At 39.4% G+C, this 27996-nt stretch overlaps 1 protein-coding gene across 3 annotated transcripts; it reads right to left on the bottom strand.

The window, feature by feature from the left end:
* Positions 1-27996, bottom strand: rnf24 (ring finger protein 24). 3 transcript variants are annotated; one of them, XM_046417235.1, is made up of 6 exons: positions 27456-27996; positions 15915-16064; positions 12402-12444; positions 11670-11711; positions 6100-6179; positions 1-3899 (listed from the first exon to the last, which is right to left on the bottom strand). In XM_046417235.1, exons 2-6 carry the CDS (start codon positions 16055-16057, stop codon positions 3758-3760), a joined length of 450 nt encoding a protein of 149 aa, XP_046273191.1. In that variant the 5' UTR covers positions 16058-16064; positions 27456-27996; the 3' UTR covers positions 1-3757. The 3 variants fall into 3 exon arrangements, with proteins under 3 accessions (XP_046273191.1, XP_046273184.1, XP_046273199.1); XM_046417228.1 differs by having other exon boundaries at positions 27452-27994; XM_046417243.1 differs by lacking the exon at positions 27456-27996 and adding an exon at positions 24145-25135.

Below are 27996 nucleotides of genomic sequence, written 5' to 3'. Positions count from 1 at the left end.
TTATTTTTTTGTTTGTTTGTTTTTTTTGTTTTTTTTAAATAAAACAGTCTTATTCTACCAGAAAACTGTCTGCCACCGAACATCGTGCCCTGAGGGGACAATCATAAAAATGGCTTTCTGACGCAACCATTCAGACGCTCCTACTCGGAAATTTCTGAGGTGAAGCTGGTGTTCCCGACTGTCGTACTACATCTGTGTCCGGTCTATTTATAATGGAGTTACCTCGGAAGCAGCACTAACGTCAATAGTGATTTCAGTAGCGGGAAGCCATTTATTACTATATTCATGACTGGCTCAGTTTTCCGTTCTTCTTTTTTTTTTTTTTTTATTTTTGCCCACAGTCTGACAGAGACTCTCGCCTACATCCTTCCTTTTTAAAATCCAGAGCCTTCTTTCATACTGGCTGATATTCACAACAGTTCGATTTGGGTTGGCACTTTTGTTTTTAGCGCGACTGGGACGGCACACAGGAAGGAAAAGGGGAAAGTCAGGTGGAAAGGCTACAAGTGCTTACAATCAAACACAACACTTAAGATGGCCAAATGGCAGGAAGTGTTCAGCTGCCATTTAGTTTGTATGAAGGAGCATTTTTTTTGTGCACCTTATGTATAAATACACTACAGAGTCTACGATCTACATACATTTAACCATGGTGATATCAGTGGCAACTTCACTGTATGCAAAATAGCATGCTTTCACATTAAATCTAAAGTCCTTCGCTTTCCCTCGAGAACCTTACATTCTGAGACAACACCGTTAGCAGGAACAAAGCTTTAAGACTCATCAGCACTGAGCTATATAACCTTCATACTCTCCGATGTATACTTCATATAGTAACATTTTGGGGATAATGGTTCAGTGAAACAGTCGCGGCCTCTTCAGAAACCAAGAGCTAAGAATCACAACGGTGCAAAATACATCACGCAACACACTGAAGAAGGCCCTAAAGTTGCTTATTCTCCTCAACATAAAGCCACAACCTAACAGGCCAGGCAATCACGTTTTGATCAATGAGTACATTATCAATATACTACAGACTGAGGTTGTGATTTTTTCCAATCAACACAGTACTGTTTTTTTCTTTTTGTATTTGTGGCAGTTCTTGTTCAAATAAGGCTAACGTGGACAATATGTTTCTTCTTCTTTCATTCACGGTGGTGGTGGTGGTGTGTGTGTGTGTGTGGGGGGGGCATACTGCTGCATTTATGTCAGACGACTGGACTAATACACTAACACAGACAAAAAGAGACAAACTTGTTCACCTTGCTGCCCGCTCTGACCCAACCGCAACAGGTCACACCTGCGGCATTGGAGGCAGACATTCAACATTCAACAGAGAGGACAACTTTCAGCCTATCAGAGTAACAAAGCTCTCCTGTCAGAGAAGACGAAATGCACCGTCACCTTTTTTAAACCATCCATGTGTTGAGTACAAATCCATCCATAACCTCGTTTGGCATTAGAGACTAATGTCTTTTTTTTTGTTTGTTTTTAAAAGCACAAGCAATACATATTTATATTTAATTAAATATATTCACAAAGATATTTGTGTTAGACATTAACTTGGTGTGGAGAAGCTCATTTTTCCATCTGTAACGCTTATGGCATTAAAACAGCAAAGGAGGCTTTTACAGCAGCAGAACACAGAGCAAAATCAAGCAGATATGTTGTATTTCATTGCGTCAGTCCTGATAAAGGGTTCTGTTTCTTAGTTTTATTTTCGGACAACTAATAAGTCGGACAACTAATTCACTGACATTTGGGTCACTTGGATTATGCCTTTAAAGATGATGTATGATCGTCATTTGACAATACACATCACGGGTGAAAGATATTCTCCGTCTTATCTTGGGTCCGTCCCTCTGAATCACAGCTTTTGAGCCACCCTTTTAGATCACCATATTTACCCACAACACATTCACTATGTGCAGATAACAAGGGATAAGAACACAAAAGCCGGCAGGGCTCAGAGTTACTGTATGTGTGGCACAAAACAAAAAGCACCCTGTACCGTTCAGAAAGAGGGAGGCGAAAGCACCAGAATACTGCAGCCAAAAAGCAGAACTGCCCTGTATGTATGTGTGTGTGTGTGTGTGTGTATGAATGAAAATGCCGCTTTATTACAACCTGCTGACCACAGACTAACTGGCAGTACAGGCGGGGTGTGGGTGGGGGTGGAGGCCCCTCCCGCTGTGCATGTGTGTATCTTGAGCAAAGGATGTGCTGATGATATGCTGAGGGCAGTCATTCTGATGCAGGTGTTAGTCCACTAACTCATTCACTCTATGCAGCTGTACCAAGAATTTATAATAAATTAAAAAATAAATACAAATACTCTATTGGGGTAGGAGCAAAGACAACTGCAGCACATGTGAAGTGGGAGTCAGACGGCGCAGAAGGCCAAAGCTCGCTTCATCCCGGACTGGAATTGGCGGCCAACAGGCTATGTGATGCTAGTTTAGGAGGAATCAACATGACTCTCTGACGCTTTTCGTTGTGCGAAGCAAGCCAATGTTAATACTCGCGCGGCTCACCTTCAATAAAATAAAAATGACGCAGCAGCAGAGCAAAATAAACCTGGAACATTTATGTTACATGTTTTTGGATCTGTAGTTTTCTATTGCCTCATTCCTGGTGTAAGATAAAGCACCAGTTTATTCACACTAATACTGCTTTAGACAATCACAGTAGTTGATGTGGTGACTCGGTGTCATGTTAACTACTGCTTTTCTGCTTGAGAGGACCTGAACTGTTTTTCTGTAAGTCGTGAGTAATGCCTGGGGTGACAGTATATAAATAACCTGTGCTCACTTTACAGCACTCATGTATATACACAGGATGTTACTCAGAAAATTCCATTAATAAAAATGTAAAATTTGTTCACTGTATCACCTTCCTGTGTTGACAGAATAATAAAAAAAAGGATAGCAACAACAGTCACATTGTAATGAATGATGAACAGGTGATAAGGGAACAAATTCTGTAGGATTTGTGTGAAAAATTCTTGGTTTTAACACATTCAAACTTTTTCACATTTAATCAGACATGAAGTCAATGCTTTGAGCTTAATTTTCTTTGTGTGTGTGAGTGCGTGCGTGCGCAATTAGAACACAAAGCATAGTCCAAATTTCCTGGCGTCTACCCACATAGGTATTATTTTCCCTTTGAGAAATACAATATTTATATTTTTGCGAATTAAAAATGAAAACCCATGTGGATTTGTACTGTACATAGAAATAATAGCTAATGATAAAATATAAAACACAACCTTGCTACTACCATCACAAGCAACTAAGGTTCGACTTCTCTTAAAGTGCTTGTTAAAAGAAAAACAATTTACTTTTTAGTGTATTGTAGTTCTTGGCTTTTGTGTGTGTGTGTTTTTATTCTCCTGGTCTTTAGCTGGTGTCCCCAGAAAAAAAAAGTGCTTTGGCTGTGAAAAAGTTATCGACCACATCTTGGCAAAGAATGAAACTTCTTCTTCATCAACTCTTCTTCATTGTCCGTGAAAGGAGAACATGAAAACAGCTGATTATCAGTCAGAACTGATATCAGGAAATCCTTTTTTTTTTTTCTTTTCTGAACCAACACAACAAGGACAAGAGGTGCAGATTCTCAGTTTTAGTGAATATTTGCGCAGTAACTCCAGTTTCTCCGGTCTGTCCACTTGACTCACACCAAAGTTTACCTGTACAGGTGAGAGGATGAGTAATGGGATGTGTAACTGTAGTGTGTTGTACAACAGGGTTCGAGTCTGCTACACCAGGTTCTCGATCCCGGGCAGAGGCTGCTGTATCGGCACTGGGGGCTCAGCGCTGCCGGCCTGCTGGGCGAGCTGCAAGACGGGCATGTTGCACAGCGGGCACACTTTCCTCACCTCCAGCCACTTAATGAGGCACCTGGAAGACAGAAAATGGAGTGGGCATACAGTTAAAGCAAGAAAGAAAGTAGAAAAGGGGTAACAGAAAATGTAAACCTATTCAAAGTCACTACTGTAGCCTCAATCTTGTGAGCCTCTTAATAAGGCTTAGGACAGGAGTACCACAGTTTGCCATAATATATAATAATATTGTACGTTATTTTTGGATGAATGTGGCTTATCATTGTTAAATTGGCACATACTGCATACACATAGCAAGAAACTGCAGTTGAGAAACGGCAATCTGGTTTTGTGGTCAAAGGGAAAAGGTCCAATAGGCATTCCTTTTCATGTCACATGACTCGGCACAAGGTTTATAGGAACCACAGGTATATACCAGGTCCAGCTCAAATGGGCTGTGATGTACGCGTGACACACGGGTAGATGCGCTAATTTTCTGGTGTAATGCTATGATGCGCGTTAAAGTTAATGACATTAGCTCATAACCACTTTTCCGCCCGTTTCCATTCAGCGTTCAAGCAACGTTCAGCTGGCATTGAGGTTGAAAGAGACACTGATGACAAAAGTAACGTCGCCGGCCTCCCAAAACAAGATGGTCAGCAGAGCAGGGTTTATACTGCAGCAGTGGTTTGGTTTTCTTTGGATGCTTGCAAGGGTTTTTCTTTTTCCACCATGAAAACTTGGAATCCATTGTTATTGCCAAGAATCCAAGCCAACTTCGTGTGGACGGTCAGTGTTGTATAAGCAACTGTGAGCTGGCTGTTGGCACCATTTTCCAGGTAGTAGCCAGTGGGCAGTTCAATGGCCCAGCTTTCACTCCCCTTTGCCACAGGAGCACTGAATCCTGGGGTTAGGAGCAAGCAGCTGGATGAGGTCAGTATGTGGAGGTCACTCATGTACCACAGCTAAATATGCTCAACTAATATGTTTTCTTCTGAACAATCACATTCTACAACCACACCAAGTGGACGAGGTCAAACATCAGGTGATGTGACACATCAACACATCCAGGCAGGACTTCTCTAATCTGATATTACCGTTTCACCCAAAAGATCTCTGTGGAATCTACCAAACTGATTAATCATCTAACATAAAACGAGTTGCCAACTGACAATCGATTATTTTTGTCACGCCAAAATGCAAAATGCTGGTTTGGCTCCAACTTTAACAATGTGGGAGTTTGCTCCTGGTCTGTTTAGCATCATTTAATATTTTTGGAGTCACTACAACATGTTAACTTTAACTTCTGGAGTAGTTTAATGGGTATTTGTTCTAAAGTCTGAAGGCTAAATGACTAAAAAATATCAGAAAATTAATTAATAATGAAAATGATCATTAGTTGTAGCCCTATTTTAACTGCTGTGTGTGAGTTAGGAAGTGTGAGATTTCTTAAAACTGAAGTGTGGCTGCAGATCAAAGCTAATCAAAAAATCAAATCAAACTTCAGGTTGCCAAAAGTAACTTGAGCAGAAACTTGGAAAAGTGTATGCGAGTGTATGGCCATTAAACGTACAGCCTATATTATTAATGAATGTTGTGTTTTTACCTTCATTCTGGCAGAATATTGACTTTATTAGTTATGTTTGTCTGTCTGAGCAGACAGCAGGCTCTTCAACACTGACTGTTTTTACTGACAGACTGTTTGCCTGTTCTGCCTGTTTTCTCTGCAAAACAGCACGGCTTTACTGGCAGACACACAAACACACACACACACACACACACACACACGCCCACACACTAAAAGGAGTGTTTATACAGTGGATTTGGTGAGTGGTGACCACTCTTGCTGCAACTGGGGGGAAAAAGTAGGCCAAGGGAGGTGTCATGCTGATATAAACAACTCATTTGAAATGGTCAGGGCACGGGGGTGGGGGGTGGGATAAAGTTGGCTCAGGCAATTCATCATATCCTGTGTAGTTTCTAACTTCATATACACTTACCGCTAGGTTTATGTAGTCAAAACATACAGATTTATCAACTTTTTTGGTAAGGCCACAAATCGTCCAAACAATGACTTTCCAGTAACTAAATCTCGTCTCTCTTATGTAAATATGAACATATTGTTTTTTGTTTACATCTGCTTGCTGTGGGCTAAAATGTCTAAGAGCAGGTAAGGAATACAACCACATGAAAATCTGTTGCTTTGTTAAGGAAATCTGGACTGTGTGTGCGTGCGAGTGTGTGTGTGTCCATGAATGTCAACAAAACCTTATACTTACTTCCTATGAAAGGCATGTTTGCATGGACAAATCCCCAGCTCGTCTTTCTGTTTGAACTCCTCCAAGCACACCGCACATATCTGAAAGACAGAAGTCAGAGATATTTTCTGACTTTCTTTTTTTTCCTGACAACTTTGAATTTGTTTGGTTGTTCTATGGTGGTTTGGATTTTTCCAGTCTTCGTATGAGTATTCAATTGGCAGATTGGAAACAAGCTACGCAAACAACAAAGGCCATGAACTCCTGCAAACAGACAACTTTGGCCAACATCTGCAAAGAATTTGACACAAACAACAGAGCAGCAACCGACCAGTTATGTTGCGTTATATAACGCTGACTTGACTCACACTGAGGACTTGTTCAATTTGTGGCCTGAGGCTAATGTTAGTGGCAGTGGACCCATACCACATTTTCTTTATCAAGACTGTTGCATCTGACCTGATTACATGAGTTTACGATCTCAGTGCAGCTAGTTTCTGTCTGAACAGATAAACCAGGGTAATCGTAGCGATATCTGTAGTCATATGATTCTAGCTGGTGTTCTTTTAAGGGTAAATGAGGAAATCCTGATGGGCAGGTTGGAGTTGTTTTTCTTTTCGTGTCTGTTTGTTTTGCACACAGAAACTTGCGGGCATTTAGCAGTCATAACACCAGCAGACTAGCAAAAATGTTTTGTATTGTTGTACTGTGTTATTTTTGGTAAATCTTGATACGGTACGGTAGGGAGACCTTTTCAGTTGTCAAATTGTCAGATTCTGTTTTTGTGGGTTTATCAAGTTATCAAACACTGGAAGAATGTTTATGAACTTCCTTTTTGTCATCTCGTGAAATTAATCTTTACTTATTGAACAGCTGACTGCTTAATAATAACTGTTCTACTGCAAATGCATGAGCTACACTGACTCAACCCTCAGTCCATCTATTCATTCATTTTTTAGGTTGCTAAGACAGCAGACCAGGCAGATGGCAGATGTTCTTGCCGTCAACATCTTCCATCTCTTCCGGGAGGATCACGAGGTGTGCCTAAGCCAGACGGGATTTAATAATATAAGATGCAAGGTGGCACCAAATAGTTCCATCACTGTTACCATCAAGACTGCAGATTCTCTTTCTTCATCCATCAGCTCGCTGTAGAGCTCATTAGTTCCTATTCTCTTGGGTTTCTCTAGCGTAAAGAATAAAAACTGATCTCCTAATTCAAACTGTAACTGCTTGATTTGTTTATGCCTGTATATGGAGAGTGACTGTGTCCTCATCGCTGCACTACTGGTGCTACTGGCGCTGCAACCCTGGCTGCGCAGTGGGGGTGAAACTAATTTCTGGTGGCCGAAAAGAGACGACTAAAAACACTCCAAACAGTATAGTCTACGTATCAGATGACAGACTACGTCCCCTCCAGACCAGCATCAGAGCTGTAATGAGAAGTACAACAGCGCCTCTCTGGACATCCCAAATTATGAGAAAATAGTGTGAAAAAAATCCGCTGCGACTGAGTTGACACACAATTCCCATCACCAAACTCCATCCAACCAGTGGGTAACCCTTTCATGAGAGAGGACTTTAATCTGGCACACAGGTTGTTTGGATGTCTATCCCTGCAACTATTACTCCTTAAGCCACACACAAACTCTTTTTCTAAGCTCTACTTAATAGTGGATGGACAGACAAGAAGGTATGAAAAGAACAGCAGTATGAAAAGAACAGCGTTCTCTCTCCTGATGAATTCTGGACACAGAAAAGTCCTCTGTAAAGATGTCTGCTTTGCTCTCTTTATTTGTGAACAGATCAGTGTTTTTGTTCTTTTCAGTGCCTTGTCTACAGTGTCACTCTCACAGTTGGGATCTGGCAAACTTTGCCAACTTTTGACAGAAACTCTTTCTCCCCATTAGGCCAATAAACCCCGTAAGCTTTAGTTGCAAATTCCATGCAAAACAATTGAATTGAACTTTGTAGAAAAGCACTACCGCACCATAAATTTGATTAGAGAAAAACACATTCATCTGTTTGGAAGGCATGTCAAGACTAATATGTTTCAAGATGAAATGTTGTGCAAAAATAAGCAACAAAATAATGTACAATTTACAAAAAGCGTGATCCAAGACAGCCAAGCAGCAGAGTGGGATTAAAATAAGAATTAGTCAAAGGAAAACAAGAACCGAGGTTCAGGCCCATCCTCAAAAGCAATTTGTGGTAAGAATAGGCACTAGTTAACTAAAGTGGGCACTCAGACAAACAGGCCCTCTGGATCTCTAGTGATGAGGACATGTTGGCTTTGTTTTCTTATTTTCTTATCTTTGGAACCACTTCTGACATTTCCACCCAGTTTTCTGAGTACTTTCTGTTGTGTCGGTAACAGTTAACATGTATGTTAATACGACGTGTTTCTAACTGTCTCCATCTACAGACCTGTATCTACTTTCTTCCACTTGTCTCTTTCCACACACTTTGTACGATAAAAAAGATATATGGAATGGCATACATATGGATCTGCAATAACCACACGTACTGATCACTAAAAACAAATCAAAACGAAAACAGAAGTGGTTACACTCAATTTTAAAATACCAGATATGATCACTTATGCATATGATTACTCTATTAAAAGGTAAAAAAATAAGAAATAAGTAACATAAAGGATAAGATATGAAATCATTACCTCAAGCTCAAATGGACAGAAAGATGAAAACAATAACATACAATCCTACTCTTTGTCCTTGTGGAAGCTTATCTAGGATCTAAATTTTTCCATGGCAACGGCAGCACATGCGGGTGCAGTGGTTGGTTGTCTGTTTGTTTTTTTTATAAATAATATTGTAAACGTAATGAACTGTTTGATTTATTGATTAATTGCCTTATCAGTTAAAAGCAACTCAATGCTCACATAATAAATGGATGATTGTGAATTTAAGAGAATGTCAGAATGGTTAAATGAAATATTTTATTGTGTAATTGTAATTATTTGTGTAATTGTAATTATTGATTGCGATGTGTAATCGCAGCCTTAGTTGTTCATTTTCAAATTTAACCACTTATTATTAATAGAACAAATCACACTGCTACATTTGCACCAACTTTCCTTCCTGTACAGATTGCCGAGGTTGCTGATTACAAAATAATTTGTTGCCTTAGTAAAACGGACTGTGAGTGTGCACCACAGTCTCAACCACACGACATCACAACTAATTGAGCCCCTACTGTCATCCTATAAGTAACAGATTTTACTTGGTTATTAGAGCCCTGGGGGAGGTTGCCTGTGCATCCATTGCACATGTCAAAAAGTAACACACATTTTTGTGCAACTGTTAAAAAAAAAAGAAGCCTGAAAAGGTATAACAAAGGTATAATGCATCACAGCATTCTTCACAAGTTAAGTGGTACACAGCAGGGTTCTTGTATAACACAAAATCTTTTCAGTGGGGTATTTTTTTCACAGAACTCAGGGGGCACGTACAGTTATGGGGATGGGGTCAAAGTCATACTGCCAAAAGGATAACTGATCAGGTAACACATCATACAAACTTAAACATGACTTGACTTGTAAACTGATCCCATCTTAGCACTCCTCTCATAAATGCTGAATTGGAATCAGTCAGAACTCAGTTTCTACTCGAATCTCCAGGATGACCCTTTAGTGTGGGAGCCTTTAAAACTAGGTCATCTCCCCTCAGGATAGTGCATGTATGTGTGTGTGTGTGTGTGTGTGTGGGTGCGTGTATTGTTGTCTTTAAACAAATACAGCTTGGTTATTCTGTCACGGTCTCCACTCACATGACACCTTCTGATGCTTTCCCTCAGTTTCTAATAACATAAACAATAAAAGTCTGAGGCCTGATGGAACGGTGGGAAATTCCAACACAGATGACAAGAAACTGTGTTAGCCTCCCCCCGTGTCAAAGCACACATGAAGATGTGGTTAACATTTCATTTGCACTACAGTGTTACTGGCTGGCAACTACAGTTTTTTCCATTGCAAGGCCAATGCTGCTGCATTACACACTAATTGCTTGTTGTAATTTTCCAACCAGGCGAAGCAGACATACAGCATTATGTAATAATGCAAGGGAGAACACTCATGACTTGAACACGAGATGCTGCTTTTTTTTTTTACATGATGGTGTATCAAGCAGGGGTGGGTGATACTGTCCTAAAATAACATCATGATACACGATATAGACAAAAGTATTCCCTCACTTCCAGTAATGCTTCAGCATACCAAGACATTTTGGACAATGCTGTGCTTCCAACTTTGTGGCAACAGTTTGTTGAAGGCCCTTTTCTATTCCAGCATGACTGTGCCCCAGTGCACAAAGCAAAGCTCCATAAAGACATGGTTGGATGAGTTTGGTGTGGAAGAACTTGACTGGTTCACACTGAGTCCTAACCTCAACCCCAGCAAACACCTTTGGGATGAGACTGTTAGCCAGGCCCTTTGGTCCAACATCAGTGTCTGACCTCACAAATGCTCTACTGCATGAATGGACAAACATTCCTACATAAACACTCTTGTGAAAATCCTGTGAAAAACCTTCATAGAAGAGTGGAAGCTGTTATAGCTACAAAGCTGTCTGTGTATTTAAAATGCAATGTCACTAAAATTCCTGTTGGTGATATGGTCAGGTGTCCCAATAATTCTGTCTATACGATGTATTTCTGTAATATTTATATTTTGAAATACTATAACAAAACATTGAAAAATAATTTTACTTTAGAGCTTACAGTAGTTATTGAGCTCGCTGCACAGGATTTTGGCTCTTCTACTCAACCAGGTTCTTCTTATTGAGGTGGTGAAATAAATTTGTTTTGCCCCGTTGCTGCTTTGTCTGTCATCTTTTCGCACTTCTTATATATTACCATAATTTCTCGGACATCTGATCTTTTATCTGCCATACCAACTCCTCCACGATGGACTCTGTAGCAATGTTACTTTTGTTTTCAACCACGCTTGTTGTGATTTCTCTTTCATGATTTTTCTCGTTTAACGCGGGCCTTCTTGTGCTGTTGTTTTAAGCTTGCGAATGCACTCTGTCGGTGCGATCTCATTTGGTGCCTCATTTGATTTTTGTCTTTTGGGAAACTTTATGAATCCTTTTTGATAACGAAGAATGTCAACAGAACAGACACAGGAAGATTGCTGTGCGTGTTAACACTGAAATAAGGTAAAGAATCAACTAGACATTAAATGTTGATAGAGGAAATCAGAAATATGGTAATTAATGCATTCTTTCATATATTTTCAGGGACCTCATGGAACCTTTCCTTTGTCCATCTTGAAGCTGAGGATGTTTGTGTTCATAATGACAGCATGAAAAGTGTTTTATGCCTTTAGCCATGTAATTTAAATCAACATGGCATAATGCTTTCTTACATGGAAATGGAGCACACTGCGGCAGAATCATTGTTAAAATTAAGCAGCAAAAGAATGGTTACCTCAAATCAGGGGATATAAAAGTACAGCAAGTTCGTGTCAGGTTACAATACACAACATTCTGTCTACTAAATGATCCCAGTTAGCTTCACATTTTTAAATTTCATCAATTGATAATAACTGAACAAAAAGGATGAGTGCTTACCTCATGCAGATTTAGCTCTTTTACTTTTTCCTTCTGAATGACCTGTGAGGCATAATAACAGATGAGGAGAGAGATTAGTCACTGGTTGACACTAACACCGTAATGCAGTAATAGAAACCAGCTCCTCTACGATAAAAAGCTTTCCAGTTCATAATGTGTGTGTTGAAAAATAAACTAGTTGGGCTGACACAGAGATAAGAGAGTCTATAATATGATTGCTAGTTTATAGTAAATTCATGTACACAAATGTGTGAGTATCTGTTGCATGCATACATGATATGAGGCTGACAGCCATACATGACAAACAGAGAAGCTGCACAAATGAATGCTTTTAGCTAGTAGGCGGTAAGATATGTAAGGAGGCAAATTACAGTAGTCACCATAGCAGCTATTATTGCCAGCGTTTGTGCAAACCCTGACAAGTCAGGTGTTTTTGCATGTTGGTATTACATAACTGAAGGACATAACAGTCATGTTTTTGCCCCTGACTACGCTCAGCTCCAGCTAACCGTGCATTGGATTTTACTAGCTGAGACACTCGTTTCCCTTCAGGATAAGTGCAATTTATAATTTCGGTAGCATATTTATGTTCACCAAAAAACATTGTTAATACTTTGCAATGGGCTACAGTTTTCCTTATGATATTCTCCACACAAGTACCAATACTCTTCATTTTTGGTTGACGATAATGTGTGTATAGATTGTGTGTGTGTGTGTCACTGGAGTGCTTACTTGTTTGTAGGCATATAGCTCTTTGTGTGCCTGGTGGCGTAACCTGGGGAGACGTGAAGACAAAACATCTTTTTGATTAGTAAGCGACCTTCTCCAACTGACAAAGAATACATCACACATCCTGGAATAAAAGACAGAAAATGACACACGCGAGTGTAACTTCCTTGTTAAATACTTGCCTTCTGACACCAGTTTATTCTAGTGTATCACTGTAATACCCAATAGGTGTTAACAATTATAAAATCATTCTCATTCCATACAGAGTATGAAAAGAATTTGGCAAACATTTAAGTTTGAGATTTTTCAAATGAAATCTCTCAAAAAGAGACAGGCCAATAAAGGCAGAGCAGTCCACAGTATCAATACAAAAAAAATGTTCGGGCTGTGTATGTTCTGCATTGCAGAGACGATTTGGCCTCAGGCACACATCTGTGAAACTGTCATGTGACTACTGACTGAATAAATATTTGGATTAATCAGCTACAGAAAAGAGTGAAACTGACACCTTAATTAACTCTGCCGAATAGTAGGCCAAGTTACATATTGACAGATATGAATTTCAAAAAGGTTAAGGCCTCAATTTCTTGCCAAAACAAAGTAAAAAAATATATCAACTTATATCACCCAAAATATTTTGGCTTAGACATTAGAAGTATTACTGCAAGTTGCTGAAACCCCCTAAATAGATTTAGACTAATAGTCTATAGACTTAACAGACAAAACTCACCACAGATACAGCCAGTGTTTAACACAACATTTCTCCTGTAAATAATTAACAAACAAAACAAGGAGCACTGGAGAAGAAAAGAATCTAGGTACTGAGGATGAGAATAACATATGTAAGAAAGAGGGAAGAAAACAAGAACAAGAGAGATAGGAAAAATTCATAGGTTTGTAAGATTTACCTCCATTACAAGTAACCTTAACCTCTCGCAGCAGAGTGAGAGGGATCTGTAAAACAAGCAGCACAGTCTAGGAGAGAAACTGACATTTTGAAAGAGGTCAGCAGGAAAAGGTGCAGATACTCCCAAGGGTAGGGGACAACTGGTCCCGGGTGAGAGGAGGTTCATGGGTGACTGATGGGGGTTGTGTCAGTGGCCAGTGGAGCACAATGTCAAAGTAGGCAAGGAGAATGGCCTGATGAAAAACGAGTGGCCAAGCCTACTCCCAAAGCTATCATTAATAGCTTTAAAAAATAATTTGACTGCAGCCAATGGGCAACTCAGAAAATCAGTGTCATCAGCCATCATTATACTCAAGAGTGTCAAAATACTTCAGTCTACCTTGTAGTATGTCATTCACTGAACGTTCACGAGAATTAAATGAAACGTGATGACTAACTTGTGGACTGATCAGCGTTTCTTAAAATTTAACATGTTTAAACCTTTAGGTCATGCTCATAGGTTTGTCATTCAAGGCCTCCTGTCCCTTACATTCACAATCACACCTTGTTCCGGGTATCCACAAACATATGTTTCACATATGCGTGTGTGTGCAGTCAAGACTCACTGATAGACGTGGTCAAGTATCTCTGCGAAAGTCGGCCTTGCGTCAAACTATGTGTGAATGTTTATCTTTGTTGGAATAATGACTCGTCACACATCAACTCTAAGGGAAATTCCTTGGTCCCTTCACTCACCAGTCAAAGTAAACAAGACCAGTGATCCTTACTGCAAAGAAACCATAGGGTTCCTCTTTTATGATAGCCTTCACCTAAGCTGTGGCCTTAACAAATCTGTAAAATGTCAGAATTCTCCATGACATAAAATCCAAGTCATTCTGGCCCAGTCCTTTGGGAGACTGCATCTTTAGACGCCTTTTGTGGAGCAAAATTGCTCTTTTTGCCTTTAGTGACTAAACAATCTTGACTTTCAGTATTGAATCATGGTACTGCATCAAAGTGATAAGGCCTCTCTTCACAGTTAGATAAGGAATAGTGGAACACAGTAGTCGTTAACCTACTTACCATTTGCCCTGCAAGATAGGATATGACAGGGTGACAAGGGAATTTTGTTGTGAACTGCTGCTTCTCACTGTCTTAAATAAAAAAATGTTGGACATCACTTTGGTTAAGGTTGTCGCTGCCAGGAGTAAACCCCTGCAGCAACAGCAGTCAGGACAATTTGATTACAGCAGTGGAGTTAAAAAGAGGGGCAAGAGAATGACTAGTAATCAAACTCCACTTTTCCTTTATGGGAAATAATTAACAGATTACACCCAAAGCCAAGTGCTTGAAAGTGGAACTTTAACAAAATAAGTATAAGTAATAACGGTTACAAGCAAGAGATTTAAATATCTCAACACAAATTTAATGAATAGCAAAAAGTAAATTTAATTACTGTAGGTATATGGTGAAGCCATTACAAAAGTTAAGTCTCTCTGGGGAGAAAAAAAAAACAAAAACGTTTTAACTAATTTCTTTGACGTCAAGTGCCATGATCATAATATCGTAGACAAGCATCTTTGGATCTTGGCATAACATTCCCATTTCAATTCAGATCAGAAATTTACCAATTGTAGTATCATAGCTACCTTCTCCAAACTGTGCTGTTGAAACATTTCGCCCTTCTGTGAAATAACTATTAGCAAGACCGATACAAAAACACACATTTCTAAAAGGAAAGGAAAAAAAGACTTTAATGCAGCCTCAAATAAAAGCTGTTGTGACAAGTGTCATACAGTTTGTTGGATAGCCAATACATGATTTTTAGTTTTTTTGATCTATTTATTTAAACATTTTCAACTTCAAGTTTGGGTTGCAAGACAAGTTCAGTGCTGATCTTCATGGCAGTCTTTCTACCTTTTTAGAGTCAACTTACCATTAGTATTAAGCCATTAGGATACAGCTACGGTGAAGCAGTACATTAGAGCACTTTTGAACAAACGAGTCGTGAGCCAATTGAAATGTACAAGGACGTGTTATGAGCAGCTGCATAATGACAGCCTGGGAGAATCAACATTCAGTTCTCATTACAATTTTCCCACATGATAAGTGGTTTGCTTGTCAAAAGAAGTACAGCATGTTCAACGGTATCATTGTGTTCTACACCAGGCTGCAAAAAGTCTTTTCTGAACAAAGCAACGTGATTTGTAAATTCTCATGTAAATTTGAAATCTGTTCATGAAGTTGAGTGTTCAGGAATGTAAAACAAAAAATGGCTGGAATTTGCTTGTTAATTTGAATGTGTACTTAAATTTCTAAGACAAGCAAATCTGCAGCCACTGTTCATTGCTGTTATGCTCGTGTGAGACTGACTTTGTTTTTTGTGCGAGCCTAAAAATGTGTTTGATTAAAGAGATAAACGCTTGTGTTTTTCATCTTGGCTTTAGAGGGAAGTGGCTCCGCATGATGACAACTTGTGTTGCACTATCACCAGATTAATGACTGTTGTGTTGTTTGACTAGCCAAAGAGACATCTGTATGACACTTAGTGACACTTAAACTCACCCAGCAAAGCAATGTAAAACACAAGAACAAATTCTAAACAAAGCTAAAGGTTGTACGGATCTTACCTTATCAAGTAGCAGCAGAAGAGCAGGCTGAGGATGAAGACAAAGATGGCTGTCCCAAACACCACAATGTAGATGTTAAGGGGAAGGTTCTGGAACCCTATATTTGGCATCCTGAAACTGTAGTGCGGGAAATCGGAGCTCATGGATATTCTGGAAGGAGAGAGATAAACGACATTGGGTAGATAAGTATCAAATGTACTCTATGAAAAGAAAATAAACTTGGACAAATTTTAACACAGAATTAAATGACACAAAGCAAAACTGAAACAAAACTTAAGTTCCACTTTCAAGTTTCAGTATTACATCAACCTATTTTAGGTTTGGTTTCATTTTTAGTTTAGTGCTACAATAAATGTAAATAACTTAACAGGATTTTTTCCACATTGTTGTATATGTTAAAATGTGAATAAAAAATATCAATCTGGCAAGTGAATCCGCTCCAGGTTGTGTGTGTGTCCTATAGTATTGTTACTGTCAGAAAAAAAAGAGATTATTTTTGTTCTGGTGGGGATTCCAGTTTGCTTGTTCTTGGAGGAAACACTGACATTTCTTCACTTGCACTATGTGAGCATACATAAAAGCTTCTTCCTGAAAAACTGACTCACAAAAGCCACAGTGCACGAACAAGGATCTATTGGTCAAGTGCTCTTACTCAACGTACCAAAGGGACATGACCAGACATGTCTACACCCACCCAGAGAAGAGGAGGAGGAGTAGAGGACAGGAATAACTTTTGTTCCTTTGAGACCCCTGTCCTGTGCCCCTCCCCTTCACTATACACCAACAGCTTCATTCCTCTACCCTCCCCTAGTTAGTGGAAAGTTTTGTAGGTTTTGCTGGGGACAAAAAATGTTCTCTTATAATCACACCAAATGTAGACGGTGGGCAATCTGGCCTAAGTTATGATCTTTTTCCTCAATTTTAGAATGCACTGTGGACCATAGTGAATGAATGATGAATTTCTCCATTTACACCACTAAAACACAACATTTCATTAAACAGAGTTAACATTAAACACTTTTTTTTTTGACACTAGCTTCTCATCCTCTGTGTCATGGGGTGTAGCTTAAGTTCCAATGTTCATAAACTATTGGTTTGGTCTGCTAGTCAGTGGGGTCATGTGAAATTCAGAAACAGAAATAAAAAGACATGATAAAACGTCAATAAAACGTCAGTTAGCAAGAAATATATATTATTGTTGCCTTCAAGACTGATCACAATGTAAAACCATTGGATCGCTTATCCCAAACAATATATGTATCACAGTGGCCCAAAAACTCAGTGTCTAAAAAAACAGCCATGATGTCTCAGTATAGGGAACACTCAGCGTTACGATATAACATTGCTCCCTCAATGTAGAGCCACTCAACAAGTCTCTTGGTAAGACACCTGGCTCATGATATCAGGGCTGACACGATTAGTAACTCGTTCTGTTTCTAGGCTCAGTTTTTATATCATATGTTGTCATGTCATACATCATATGTTATGTAAGGGTTGTCCTGAGCAAACTGAGCACACTGTGCACACACTTAAAGTAAATATCCCTGGCATGTTTTACTGATTTGAGGGTCAAACAACCTTATACAATACAACCAGCCTGATGTATTAAAATACATCATCATCATGTCCCTGGCAAACAAGATGCAAACAAGAGGATACTAAACCCAGAAGCTGACAGGACTGCCATGTAAACTTTATCCAACAGCTTCCAGGAGGAGAGAGAACAGCTGACACAGGCCATGGAAACGCATTTAACACCCACCACTCGCCTTCAGGACATTGTGGATGGGGCCTGGAGAGTCTAAACGGTGGCGCTGAAATTACAGAGTCGCTCAACTGTAATCAAATTCAGTGCCCATAAACCGAGGCATTCTGGATGGAGATGAAATATCTCCCCTCAGGCCTGGGAAAGTGGGTCCAGTTACTGTCATAGTAGGAAATTGTGTGTAGAACTATGGCTGAACAACTGCTCATGTTTATATCAAATAACAACAAGCAGGTGCGATTTCCAGACAGCGCAAGCCATTATAGCTGTTGATTTTGCCAGCTAATTTACTGTTGCAGACAATTCAACCAGCTGTATATAAATCATGCAAGTACATCATTTTTACGTTTTTTTTTGTTCCCAATTTCAAGGCTCCATGCCAAACTGAAGCCATGCTTCACCGTCTTTCCCTCCAAATACAACCCAGACAACCATGTAAACGCATTCACATTCCTTTCTTCACCGTAAGCAATTAACCCTATGGAAATTTGTCAAATCATATATTTTAAATAATGATTCTGTATGTCAAAACACCAGTGCGAAAACTGAATAGTTTAAGTTTAAAAAGTGCCTTATTACTAGCCATTTATTGTCAGTGCACTACATCATGCTACACACTTAAACACTGACTTTTCTCCAGCTGGTTAGAAAAAAAAAAAATAAAAAAATTAAAAAGGAGTCGTGGTGAACATACACATACCCGAGCGGAAATTTCATGCTGAAGAGCAGAAATGTCGTCACTGATCTAGAACACAGGTCCCTGAGAAGTGACATGATTTGAGATCTCCTGTCGACTTGCTTGGATCAAAGCCCTTATATTCCCCCTGTTCATGGAAGCTCCAAGACAAGCTCAAGCCCCACTTCGCTTTCTGACTCCTTTTGGAGTAGTATTAGTAGCCGTCTTGGAAGAGCTACAACAACCTGCTCCTGCTTATCTGAACACACAAACATGCTGCGTAAGAACATGTTTTAACCAACACCCCTGGACTTGAGACCAACACACAGACAATCTAAATAATTAAGTGAGAACACAGGCCTTTAAGGAGTAGATTTTAAATAGTTATAAATAAGTAGTTTCACAAAACATACTGTGTGGATTCAAGTCCCTACTTCTTCTTCTGAATTTTTTTCTTATTATTAAGAATTTCCATAGTCATTCCAGCTTTCAATTGCAGCTAATGTAACCACTGAATTTACTTTCTGGTAATTCCTAAGTGTTAGACAGTCTGTGTTGAGATGTGGACATTTTTTGAAGATCAGCTGCATCTTCACCAAAGCTGAGTGTGCTCCTATATGTTTCCAATGGTGGCAGACATTATTGATAGTGACATTATCAAGGAGTTACACCAGACATATTTGAATTTTTCAAAGGCACTTCCACTGCAATCCTTCATGCAACAAAATAATGCACAGAAAAATACTGTCAATTATTATGCACGCAAATAGCTTTCAATAACTAGACAAGGCTGTATTTGAAAAATTAGATTAGAATTAGAATAAATAAAATCAGAATAAAATTAGATAACACTAGTCTGGTTTCAGACAATCTCCTTTTCCGTTTCTGGTGTTGACTAATGGCCAGAGAAGTGTACAACATTAAGATATCGCAGTGAAGTTGACCTTTGACCATGTGGCTACAGTCATCACTTCAGAATTTTATCCTATTAGACAATTAGACATTTTTTTGTTTTGATTTTTGTTGACTACCAAAATCCATTCAGTTCATCTTTGACTCCAAGTGAACATCTGTAAATAATTTGTGGAAATTCCTTGAAGCTGAAGCTGAAATATTGTGTTCACCCGACTGGGACATATATGACATCACAGTGACATTGACCTTTGAACACCAAAATCTTATCAGTTCAACCTTAAGTCCACGTTGACAGTTCCAGATTTGAATAAAGTCCCTCAAGGCATTCCTGAGAACCGATATGTTTTTTGGGGGGCCAATACCAATTCCAATCATTAGTATTCAGCCAGACCAATTACTGATGTTTTGAACTAGGGCTGGGGGATACAGATGGATGCAAAAAATGTATCATTATGAAATGTTTACGGCCAGTATTATTGAAAATTTTTGAGAACTGTTTTAGACTAGGAACAAAGCAAACCTTTGTAATCACTCTACATCACAAAGTTAATAAACATACAGCAAACATACAGTATATGATGGATGCATGACATGGCCTGATAAATCTCTGGCACGTCCAGCTAATGTTGTGGTGAGGCTACGACAATCAAAGGATTAACTCCTATAATTCCTGCGCCAGAAGCAGCAGGACTGTCCTAACACTCAACACAAACGCATAAATCCACCATTACAGTTCTATGGACAGCTACAGGACAAACGTGTGTGATTGAGCTGGTATGAGTTTAAGAGGTGACAGCATGTCATCCAATGCAGGTTAGACTGAACGACAAAAAAGATCCTACTTCACAAAAGTCTTCTGCTCTTAAACTCTTCCCTTCACTCTGTGCAACACTCCTACAGTATCAAGATTCACTGACCCAGAGAATCTTGGGCTCATCAACTGATCTAGAAACCTGATCCCTTTGCAGTAAACAAGCAATACACCACAAAAAGACTTTTGGGGGTGTCAAATCATCAAACACACTCGGTTAGAAAATGAGCCAACATTCACTGCTGAACTGCTACAGTAAAAGGATAACAAAAATTCACAAATGGGAACTAAGAACAACAGCAATTCAGCAATACATTATAACTCATTCTTCCCTGTAGTAACTGCTCGAAAACAACAAAAAATAATTACAGACAAAATTAAGCATACATAGAATGAGAGACTGGAGACTTGTAAGTGCAAATGCTTCAAACAACGACCTAAAGGGAATAGTTAAATGAGTCTGATTTCTTTTGGACTGATGAGAGGGAATACCTTTAGGAAGAAGGGTTGCAAGTCTTCTTTCATGTTCAACAAACATGTGCAAAGGTGCACTGAAGCTCAATTAATGTTGGGATTTGTCACACATCTATATTTTCCAGGCATTTTAAAAACTCTTAAGCAAATTTTTAAAAAAAATGTCAAAATTTTGCACATGACATTAATAACTAACGACTAAGCTCAGGACCTAAATTGCCTCACTGATGTTTCCTGCTCCTAAATAGTTTCCTGTGCATCTAAAAATACCTTGCTGCCCTCTCCCTTTTTGAAACTGATGGGCCCTCTTAGGACAAAAGCCAAACTTGCACGGTTCACTGGGTTTGAAATTAGTTGTGCAAAAAATGTGAACGTACAGTGAGGCAATGCTGACAGAGCTATCTCTATTGGACAACAACTGCAGTAGAGATGTATACCTGTTATAAATGCAACGTTATTATGAACACGTCTCAAAAAGAAGATAATCCCACGTGAGACCAAACAGCATTCAGAGTCAATGTGATGACTTGGCAACAAACAGCGTCTTCTGGTTGGAAAGGGCAGATGTGATTTGCATCTCTCCCACTGTTCCACCACCATCTGCCTCTCTCACTCAGACCTTTTCACATAGCCTCACCCTATTACATAACCAACAGCAAGACTACAAACAACACATCACATTCACAGAAATGAGCACAAAAGAGCAGATCTCTGTATGACGGAATAGAAACCACCAGTGGCACATATTTTCCTAACAACGTGCATCTTAAAAACTATCAGTAATTGCAAAATCTACATAAATTGTAACTGGTGTGTCAGGATAAAGCCAAATTTATCATTCACTATATAGACCAAAGTATTAGGATGGTGCTGTTTTTCAGGGGTTGGGTTTGGCCTCTTATTTCCAGTGAAGGGAAATCTTAATACTTCAGCATACCAAGACACTGTGGACAGTGCTGTGCTTCTAACTTTGTGGCAACAGTTTGTTGAAAGTCCTTTTCTATTCCAGCATGACTGTGCTCCAGTGCACAAAGCAAAGCTCCATAAAGACATGGTTGGATGAGTTTGGTGTGGAAGAACTTGACTGGTCCACACAGACCTCAACTCCATCAAACACCTTTGGGATGAACTGGAACGGAAATTGTGAGTCAAGCCTTTCGGTCCAACATCAGCGTCTGACCTCAGAAATGCTCTACTGCATGAATGGGCAAAAGTTCCCACAGAAACACTCCAAAATCTTGTGTAAAGCCTTCCCAGCAGAGTGGAAGCTTTTACAGCTGCAAAGCTGTCTGTGTATTTAGAATGTAATGTCATTTAAGTCCCTGTTAGTGCAATGGTCATATGCCTCAATACCTCCTCAGTACTAGCAAATAAGCTGTACAGACAAGATAAAATTACATAGCAGACATAGTTTTACAGCTTAGTGGCTATCCTAGCTAGCTTGTCCAGTATTACTTAATGTTACAGATATACTAGAGAGCAGAGGAGAGACAAGTGAAGACAGCATTATTCAAGCTGATCTAAGTGCAATAAAAGCTCCACAATATGTAAATTATTATTATGAATGTCTAAAATCAAAAACGAACAAACACAGAAACTCCCCAAGATAACATCAGAAAAGATAACATCTTTTCCTCATACTGACTAGTAACAGTTTCACTATTACCAGCCAATTCGTCTGCAAATCTGTTGAGCATAGAGAAAGCAAAATGCTATTAAGATCTTTCAAACCCCGTGAGTTTTTAAAATAAGTCTCATGCAGCTCCTGTGTAACACTACCTTTTGTTTTTCTCAGGAAAAAATATCCCAGTTCTTAAACAAAATGTACCATTGTCATTTGTTATTTTCCCAATATGCCCTCTCCAAGATAGTTGTGCACTGTATGTATCTCCAAGTAATTTCTTTCTTTACATATCTCCCTGCCTTACCATCTTATTAAATATCAAATTCCCTTTAAAAAAAAAAAACAACCTAAGCTACAAACCTAAGCTCTGTTAAAGAGTTTCTCCTAATCAACCAACAATGTCACATTCACATGTTGCTGTGAATGTGAAGTCGTCCGAATGAGAAGTGGAAATTTCCACTAACAGTCATGGCTAGGCCAAGATTTGCACATCTGAAACTTAATATGCCAAAGGGCAGCAACAAACACCGGGGCCTCAGAGGCAGAGCAAGGGACTCTTCTAAATATGCTGGCTGGAGTAAGCGAAATGTCCACATTCATGATAATTACTGAACTTACGCCCCACATTTTCAGTAATTTCGATGGGGGAGGTTTTTGAGGCACTGATCATTCACATGTCTGAGCACTCGATCATAATTGCTCCTAATTAAAATGTTTTTTGACAAGAGCTGATAGCTAAATTGTCCATTTAACTATAGAGGAGGAAAAACAGATCAGTCACAAAGCATACAAAACGCAGAATACAGGATACAGTGGTCAATGAGGAGCTTTACAAAACTTCTTCCTCTGTTTAAACTGAAAGACAATGCACAGAGTTTTATGATATTACTCCCAGAGAGGCATGCAGATGATGATATTAATGATCATGCACTCCATTACTTATGAAACAGTGTTTCTACTTACAATCCTTAAATATGCATGACAAAAAGCTTGTTTTTTCAAAGTTGGGCCAAGTTCTTCAGTAAGTAGGTCGCTGTTCTATAGCTCCTGTTATGGAGATGTGGGAGGCACAGGACGTGAGCTGAGCTGACAAGGTCAACATAATGTTGGCTGCTAACAGAATACCAATTGCAGGATTCATGTCTAATGCCACTTCCTGTATTATCCAACATTTATATTCACAGGCATGCAGACCTATTATGATTTTTCAAGAAAATGTAATACTTCAGTTCTAATGCAAGAAATCCTCATTGTCATGCAGTTTGTTTACTGAAAGGACTGATCTTTTGTGATATGTGATAAATGTCAATGGCTGGTCAATACACACATGCAATTTGACTTAGGATATCAAGATAAGATGAAAGATAAGATAACAAAACCTTTATTTGTCCCACAAAGGGGAAACTGCAGAATTACAACAGCAGGGTAGAAGAACAGCACTGGAATAAGAGTTACGGAATAAAAAATATAAGACATATAAAAATAAGCATAAACATAAAACAGCATCTAACTATCTGGAACGCAACTACAGAGCTCTGCATAAATAAAACTTCTTACATACAGTGGGTGACTAACAGTAAGCAACTAAAAGTATTGCACATGGTGACTGCAGATGGATGACAGAGCTAACAATGTTCGAACTGAGATTTAGAAAGAGTCGCACTGTCAAGGTAGTTCCTGTCTAACCCCGACTTAACCCTGTACTGTAAACACAGTCTAAATCAAATTACAAATCAAGACCGACTTCTGTCTATCCATGCTATGCCACAAATACCACCAGTGCCTGTTCACTGGCTTAGAACTGATGTACAGTAAGATATTCCAGCTGTCTGGAGCCAAACACAAATCTAGTGGTCCACCTCACGAGTAACGCAAGTCAAAAATAGTTTTACAGAAAACCAGAACAAAGACATTTATACTTTAATGTCATTATCTATAAATAAGGCAAACAGAAAAGTAACAAACCTCCTGAATTTCTTGTGATTTAACTGCGAAAGACTTTCAATCAGCCAAAATCATCCACGCAGGAACAAACTAAAGACATTTATTGGCTCTTTTACTCGCTCTCTCCCCTCCTCTTCTAGTTGACTCTGATAGTAACACAAGCTGACACAAACAAGACGAACTGACACATGCAGCTGTCTCATAGCACTCTTGTCTCCACGTATCCAGTGCCACTTTTTTCTGGAGGTTTTTTTTCCCCCCTACTTTCAGTGTTCCATGTCATCTGATTAACTGTCACCATTTGACTGTCTTAGTTTTACTTTCTTTTCTACCCCATTTTAATCTATTTTTACAGAGTGACTCTTGTCTAGATTTATCTAGTAGCCACACACACACACACCCTTTCAAAGTGAAATTGCTGATGTATTTCAGTTGAAAAGAACATTTTTTTTTCCCAAAACTATCACCGAACAAGATGATGCTCAAATTGCAGTGCGATGTATTTTTACAGCTACCTATTTCAAAGAAACAAGACCCTTGGTCTGCAAAGTGAAGGGTCAGAGTCACTATAAATAAAATCTGTGGTCATGTGAGAATGAGTAGGTCAAGCTGAAATCTGAAAACAATCTTAATCCAATATAAGTCATATCAGTTCTTGGAGTTATCAGATACTGGCCTACAGGAAATAAACAAATAATCAAACAGACAAAACAGAATATACAAAGGTGTCGAGTTCACAAAATGTGGCGGAATCTAAAATGTTGAATTATTTGTTTTCTAATGTACTGACTTTATATGTCTACTCAATGAACCAATAGGATTTTTAACTTGAGTGTTGCATTACTTTTGTCCAGCACTGTAAACCTCTGAAAGCAGATGTCTAGCAAGATAATGACAAGCAGACTTCATGTGTACAATTATTTCACAATTTTCAAAAATACTGTATATTCTGTTGAGAACGCTGGCTGAGCTTTATTTCTGTGACTTTTTGCTGCCCATCTTGGTTGCTTGATCGCTGATTGTTATACGTTTATGCATAAGCAAATACAGAGCAGTGTGGTATCCCGATGTTCTCAATAAAGTTCATCTTATCTTATCTTATCTTATCTTCAGGATTGGGTTGCACCAGTAGTAGTGGATAGAGTACTATTGTTATGCAAATGATCAATGATTTACTAATATTACTAGATTGATGGTCTATGTAATACTAGGCAAAGCAACAGCTGTGAAAACAGATCCTGATGCTTCTTTGGCAGCACAAAGTAATAAAAGCTGTAGATGATGCTGTTTTATTGCATACTATGTACTGTATGTGTGTTTGTTTTTTAATTTTAATACTTGGATATCATATATAAATCATTTTGTTGTGTGTTTTGACATATTTATGACTGAGGTGAATCATTTTTAGCTTTTGATGTTTGTTTCTGTTTTGCTTTCATTTTTCCTGCCTTGTTGATACGGTGATCGAAACTGCTTTAAAAGCATGATGGTCTCCAGACATGCATGGTTACATTTAACAGTTCATGTGAATAACAGAAGCGGACATTCACATTATGCTGTGCAATGTTTAACCTCTCCAGCTCCAAATCATATGAGTGTTAACATTAGCATTAGCATAGAGTCATATTCACTGTGCTTTAAAGATAAATACATATATCGTGACTTCCGTCTTGCAAAGCGCTATAAAAATAATGTTTGACTGTAGAACTCAGCAAATTAAGGGGGACAGTTTTCCTCCACTTTGGACCTGAGGTACAGTCACGTGTACAGCTGAGTCAATGGTTTTGCTCTCAGAGGTCAGTGCACAGAAGGTCTATCAAATCTGAACTTTTGGTAAACTCCGCCAACTGCATTGGTGCAGGGTTGGAGCCAGTCAGATAACCTAAATTCAACACAGTAAGGGGAAGGCAAAAAAAAATAAATAAAAAAAATCAACTGTTCAAAGTGTGATTTATTTCTTTCTTTTTTTTAACTTGACACATGCTGTAACAATACAGTTTTTTGGGATATTGCACAATACGTCTGATTATTTGACAGCTCAACAGTCGTGTTGCTACTCTCAAAGGTCAGTGCTTAGAAAGCTTAATACATGTCAACTTTTGATGCAGGCCACCATCCATCATGTATTTAAATGTGAGGTTCTAGCCATTAACAAACCTACCATTTAAGAAAACCCCCAAAAGTCACATTTTTTTTAATCAGATGGCTTTACAATCCTTACAAGATATGACACCCTTGATCCTTAGACCAGTGGACAGCAGTAGAGGGCTACAAAGTATGTCGTGATTTAATATATCCTGTCATGTAGACTACTAACATGACTGAGATTGTCGCAGTCACTATGTGGTGTCTGTGGTTACTTCACGCCTGCAGTAACGAAAATATGAACATGAACATATGAATTTCTGCCACCGTGAGGGCTGCATGATTTAGAAAACGAAACTACTTGCATCTCATGGAGGATTTCATCAGATTGGAGATCATGAGAGCACATCTTTTCCCTGGTAAACAACTTTCTATGGACGGCTATACACATAAAAACCTAAACAGGTTGCTGCCAACCATACCAACGTTAAGTTCAGCGTGTTTTAGCTCAGGCGTGTTGGAGCCCACACAATGCTGTCAGTGTTGACGGAAACGGAGAAAAGCCCAACTGTTTCCCTACCACGCGTTTTCACAAGGGTTACCACAGTGTGGATCACAGTGAAGCGAGTTTGGGTTGAAACCACGGTGACAGCTGTAACGTTACAGCACTGAGATGACTGACGTTACAGTGAGCGAAAAATATATATATATATATATATGAGACTGTCACGGTGATGGGACATCATTAAGCCAATTTACTTAATGGTCAGTCATCGGGCGCTGTGAAAGCCGACTTTAATGGTGTCACACAACGCTATCTGCACCAAGCCAAGCTGGTATCGTTATGTTGTAAGGTTAGCTAATCAAAAATTTGGTGTGGTTATAGCTATTTAAAAGACGGGAGATAACTGGGCGTCGGCTCGCTAGCTAACTAGCGGCGTTAAGGGCTAACCTTAGCTACAGATGACATAGCAGTTAACGTTATCCCAGAGTAGCGTTTAGTTCAAATTAACGAAAACAACTGAAGACAAGCAGCTTCATGTCAACACATATGCATTAGCACGTTCCCCTGAAAAGCCCCTGAATATTACATAACGACCCACATGCTAAACTAAATAACAGACCACACGTTTGACTGGTGCTGGACTCGAACTGTGACAAAGCTTATTGAGGGTCGAGCACATTCAACTTAACGGTTAGCAGCTTTAGATGAGGGCGCTAAAAAACACAACCATGCACTCACCCACCAGTGATTTCCTCAGCCCCAGTAGAAGCTGTGATCTTCTCTTATGTATTTCTTCACACACTCGAGGTTCAGATCGACCCACACGGAAAGCGAAAACTGTCCTGGCGACGAGACCGCCTTATCTTAACACGAGCAGATCGCTGCTGCAGGGCGACCTCATCCCACAGCCTCCTACCTGAGGTGTTGACGGCGGCGGGTGTCAGTGGGGAAACAAAGGCAAAAAAACACCCAAAAAACGAGCATATATAAACGCCGCTGTGAGTGAATTTATGTCGTTGGCAGAGAGGGGTATCCCGCAATGGGCTTTCTCGTTGTTATATCCCCTCCCTCCCCCGAAAATAAAGGAAACCTCCGTCGTCGGGTGTGCGAATCGTGATTGACAATCTGCACGCCTCGCACGCAATCGGTTGCTTTTGCCCACTACCACCAGTCCCACTCGGTCCCACCTCCCACCAGTCGACTCGGCGTACACTAGCCCGACGCGTTTGGTGCTGCTGTGGGTTTTGAGGACAGCGTGTACGAGGGGAGTGATGCTGAAAGAG

The sequence above is a fragment of the Scatophagus argus genome, chromosome 2, assembly GCF_020382885.2.
Source record: "Scatophagus argus isolate fScaArg1 chromosome 2, fScaArg1.pri, whole genome shotgun sequence".
In the NCBI taxonomy this organism is placed as follows: Eukaryota; Metazoa; Chordata; class Actinopteri; family Scatophagidae; genus Scatophagus; species Scatophagus argus.
This window is presented reverse-complemented; position numbering and strand designations above follow the sequence as displayed.